Source organism: Trichechus manatus, unplaced genomic scaffold (genome assembly GCF_000243295.1).
Source record: "Trichechus manatus latirostris isolate Lorelei unplaced genomic scaffold, TriManLat1.0 scaffold00009, whole genome shotgun sequence".
Taxonomy (NCBI): Eukaryota; Metazoa; Chordata; class Mammalia; order Sirenia; family Trichechidae; genus Trichechus; species Trichechus manatus.
Genome location: NW_004443945.1, coordinates 2,485,914 through 2,491,059, shown reverse-complemented (window position 1 = coordinate 2,491,059; position 5,146 = coordinate 2,485,914). Strand labels below are relative to the sequence as shown.

Sequence of the window (5,146 nt, the reverse complement as noted above, 5' to 3'; positions counted from 1 at the left end):
TTTTAAAAATATATTTTATTTAACTCAATATATCTAAAATACTATTATTTCAAGATGTAATCAATATAAAAAAATGATTAATAAGACATTTTACATTCTTTTATCTCATACTAAGTTTTCAAAATCCAGTATGCGTTTTACATGTACGATACAACTCAATTTGGACTAGTCACATTTCAGTCAAGTAAGTGTTCAGTTCAATAGCCACATCAGGTTAATGGAGACCACAGGTCTAGCATATAGCAAATAGGCTATAAAAAATATTAGTTGCCATCATCATCATCAGACCCTCAGTTTTAGGATCATTTTTATAACAAAACCAGGAATAAAGGAAAACCGCTTGCGTATCGTCAACTCCGGCATCAACACACATGGGACAAGTTAGCGTGACCCATCCTTACCTGACTGACACCAACAGACTGACTGCACTGAGAGGACGACAAGCTGCCTAAGACTTTAAAGTTCTTCAGGAGCAGCAAAAACCCAGCGACTGCAGATTTTCGGGCATCAAGCTGGCTAGCTCAGGAAAAGACAGGATAAAAATGAACAGTGCTGATTTCACAGGACTAGGTTTCTGGGTCAGAAAAATGCAGTTAGTTCTATACAAAGAAGGAATATGTATAAGCAATGACGCATACAGCAAACCTAGTTGAATTTATATACTCAAAATAAAGCATCAGCTTTGAAAGCAGGTACCAGTACAGGAATTCAGCTGATTTTTTCATTATCTGCTTAACCTCATAATACTATCTGTACTTTCTTCTCTGCTGCTGATAAGTCTATGTGGGGAATGAGAATAAGAGTGTTGAGAGACTGTACAATGGGCTAGTGACATAAATATGAGTACTGAGTAGGCAGCAAAGAAAACTGCTGATTTTCACTATGTCTCGAGAGTTTCCCCTCCTGTGTTCCATTTCTTAGAAGAATGCAGTGCTTGGTGCTACGTAGGACCCCCATCCAGAAGAATGACATACCTGTCTTCTCACTGAGGCTCAACGATTAATTCAAGTTACAGACGCTACAACATCTAGAAACATGTATATATTGTCTTCAGCCTATAGGCATGTACTGAGGAGTAACAAAAAGTGGGCAATTCTAGAACAGGGATAATAGCATATGGCTACTTATGAGTTGTTCCTTAGGATTCCCATGAGTGTATTATAATATGCCCAATGTGATATTAACTGGGCATCTTATCCTTAAATGCACCTAGTTTTTAGTATTTAAGGAGATGGTATTATCATCCTTAGTTTATATTATATACTAAGAAAAAAAGGAAGAGAAGTCAGGAGGCATTGGCTGACTCTCAAACAGAACTCGGGTTCCTTAGTAATTTATTCAGCCTACTAGCCACTAGACTACAATTCCAGGGTTCACTAAACTGAGTTCCTTGAATATACTCTTCTTAATTAAGGCGTTTTCCCCTTCTGAACTGTTGCCAGCTCAGGTTTCAGAGTATTTGGCACTGGAACCTTATTTTGCTGGTTATTCTAGGAGCGGTATAGCAAAGTACTCAAGATCAAAAGCTCTGATGTTATGCAGACCTGCGTTCAAATCCTAGCTCCATCACCTTCTACTGTGTGACCTTTGGAAAGTCACTTATCTTCTCTAAGCCTAAATTTTCTTATCTGTAAATAGTACTTGTAATAGATCTCACCTCATAGGGTTCATCTGAGGACTAAATGAGATAAAGCAGTAAGGCACTTAGCACAATGCCTTGTTTGATGTGTTAGGTAAATGTGCATGACTACTGTGAACAGGTTGTACTGGGAGATGGCAGAGTTAACTTCCACTCCTGGCATAAGAAGGCATCAGTTCCTATGATTTCAAGGGTTGCTACATACCTGGCAAACATAGCTTTCCGAAGGACAAGTATCAGGGAGTCTCTCATGGACATACTGACTTTGAGAAGGGGCTGAAAGAGGAACAATCAGTGGGTAAAAACAAAACAAGCCTGTTTATTTGCCTTAGCTTATTTCTACTAAATACTGTTACCACTTGGCTTATGTAAGGAACTTTGGTTCTGTCTTACACATATTTCAATATTTATTGCACTTCATAATAAAGACAACAGTATACTTTGAAATACTAGATTAAAACTAGTTGTAAATGCCTTTGTAAACCTATTTTCTCAAAAGTTTTCTAAGAGGCTTCCAATTACTTTACTGATTTGAAAATGTGTCAAAGGAGAGAGAAGAGCGACATGAAGAGGAATGAACTAGGAAAGAGTCTAGCGCAGTGCTCCTGCCCTTTTAACACAAAGTTTTATGTTTCAGAATCAAGGGGAATGGGATTTTTTAGACATATATTTATAAAGAAACGCATCAGACTTCCATTAGACTATTACACCTGTTTTGGCAAACTACTTGGAGTCAGTGGACTTACCTGCACTGCCTTAAGCAGTCCTTGCACAGTTTGAAAAGGCAGAAATGACAAATAGTCAAAGGTTTCTGTGATTTTCGAAGAACAACTCTGAAGAACTAAGGGTGCATACATGATGATACTTGAAAGCAGGTCTGAAAAAAAAAGAACCTCTAATCAGCTGTCTCAAATAACTAAAGATATTTCAAATAAAAGGAAAATAAATATGGAGAAAGAAATGGTAAAAAGTCTTTTGTTTCTTTTCTCAAATAAGTCAAGTATTCAAAAACCAAACCTACTGCCACTGAGTCAATTCCAACTCACAGCGACCCTACAGGACAGAGCAGAACTGCCCCATAGGGTTTCCAAGGAGCAGCTAGTGGATTCGAACTGCCAACCTTTTGGTTAGCAGCCAAACGCTTAACTACTGCTCCACCAGGGCTCCAAGTCAAGTATACAGCAATATAAATTTCTACTGATCCTATATACTTTTTCTATGGTCAACGTAACCAAGATTCTTGAACTTTTTTAAATATAAGAGTATAAAAATTAAACAGTCTGAAGAAAGAAGTAACTCATTACACTGCCTAGATAAGTAGCACACAATGTATTCACATTTCCAAGCTAAAATAAAACCAATAAATATCTATACATTTTTATTATGTATAAGTGTAATATGGCCCTATCCAAAACAAAATCCGTTGCCGCTGAGTAGATTCCAACTCAAAGAAACCCTACGGGACAGAATAAAACTGTCCCGTAGGGTTTCTAAGCAGCAGCTGGTAGATTCGAACTGCTGACCTTTTCAGTTAGCAGCTGAATGCTTAAACACTGTGCCACCATGGCTCCATGGCCCTATCAGGAATATATAAAAGCATAATACATCTTCCTTCAAGAATTTTAACAATCTGCTTAATGCTTAAAGTCAAGAAAAAATATTTTAAAGAAATTGTTGTTAGGTGATGAGTTGGTTCCGACTCATAGTGACCCTATATACAATAGAACAAAACACTGCCTGGTCCTGCATCATCCTCACAATCGTTGCTATGTTTGAGTCCACTGTTACAGCCACCGTGTCAATCCATCTCCTCAAGGGTCTTCTCTTTTTCGCTGACCCTTTATTTTACCAAGAATGATGTCCTTCAGGGACTGGCCCCTCCTTATAACATGTCCACAGGACACGAGACAAAGTCTTCCCATGCTTGCTCCTAAGGAGCATTCTGGCTGTATTTCCTTCAAGACAAATTTGTTTGCTCTTCTGGCAGTCCATGGTATATTCAATATTCTTCGCCAACACCATAATTCAAAGGCATCAATTCTTAGTCACTGTTCAGCTTTCACATGCATATGAGGTGACTGAAAATACGATGGCTTGGGTCAGGCACATCTTAGGCCTCAAAGTGACGTCTTTGCTTTTCAACACTTTAAAGAGGTCTTTTGCAGCAGATTTACCCCATGCAATACACTGTCTGATTTCTTGACTGCTGCATCCATGGGCGTTGATTGTGGATCCAAGTAAAATGAAATCCTCAGTGACTTTAATATTTTCTGTTTATCATGATGTTGCTTACTGGTCCAGTTGTGAAGAATTTTGTTTTCTTAATGCTGAGGTGTAATCCATACTGAAGGCTATAGTCTTTTCTTTATTTTTAAAGAAACAGGGGTAAATAACAGAAATATATCAAATATCTAATAACTCCAAACATGGCTTTTGTCTAGCAAATGATAAAGAGACAGTTTAAACAGAAGTTCAAAGGAAGAGGAGGTCATTATGAGCTGGTGTCTTTTATGAAGGCAAAGAGAAGAAATCTGAGCTAGATTCTGAAAGATGGGTAACATTTAGATGCACAAAGAACCAGAAAAGCCTTCTATATGTCAAGGAAACTTATGAGTAAAAGTACAGGAAAGGTAAGTGTAAGACATCTTTACACGTTGGTGGGGAAATCAGTGGGGCTGGGGTGAAAGATTCAGAAAAGGAAATAATTGAAATTAATGTCAGAAAGGTAGGATAGGATCAAACTACCAAGAACCTTTAGTGCCAGGGTAGAGAGCTGATAATTTCTTAAAGAAGGCACTGATGAGTTTTGAGTGATAGAGTTGGATTTTAGGAATACAGAGCTGGTGGCAATATGCAGGTTAAACTGCTGCATGTATAGTCTTAGAACAAACACAGATATACAGATCATAAGAACTGAATAGAGAGTCCTAAAATAAACCCACATGTTGTTGTTAGGTGCCGTTGAGTAGGTTCTGACTCATAGCAACCCCGTGTACAACAGAACGAAACACTGCCTGGTCCTGCGCCATCCTCACAATCATTGTTATGCTTGAGCCCATTGTTGCAGACACTGTGTCAATCCATCTCGTTGAGGGTCTTCCTCTTTTAATTAATTTCAACAAAGATGTAAAGGAAACTCAATGAAGAAAGGATAATATTTTTAACAAACTGTGCTGAAACAACTGGATAGCCACAGGCAAAAGAAATAAATCTTGACTTTTAACCTCATACCATATACAAAATTTAATGATAATGGATCATAGATCTAAGTATAAGGGCTAAAATTATAAAGCTTCTAGGAGAAAATTTTAGTGACCTTGGGTTTGACAAAGATTTCTTACATATGACACAAAAAACAAGAATACAAACTATAAAAAGAAACTGATAAATTGGATTTCATCAAGTTAAAAATGTTTGCTCTTCAAAAGACATTATTACAAAAATTAAAAGCCAAACCACAGACTGGAAGAAAACATTTGCAAAACATATATCTAACAAAGGACCTGT

General features: G+C 37.4%; 1 protein-coding gene across 1 annotated transcript in view; it reads right to left on the bottom strand.

The window, feature by feature from the left end:
• The window catches only part of FANCI (FA complementation group I), an 80,223-nt gene that overhangs the window by 27,002 nt on the left and 48,075 nt on the right, over positions 1–5,146 (bottom strand). Inside the window, 3 exon segments of the mRNA XM_004370622.2 lie at positions 402–516; positions 1,845–1,915; positions 2,386–2,516. Coding sequence (XP_004370679.1) covers positions 402–516; positions 1,845–1,915; positions 2,386–2,516 — 317 coding nt within the window.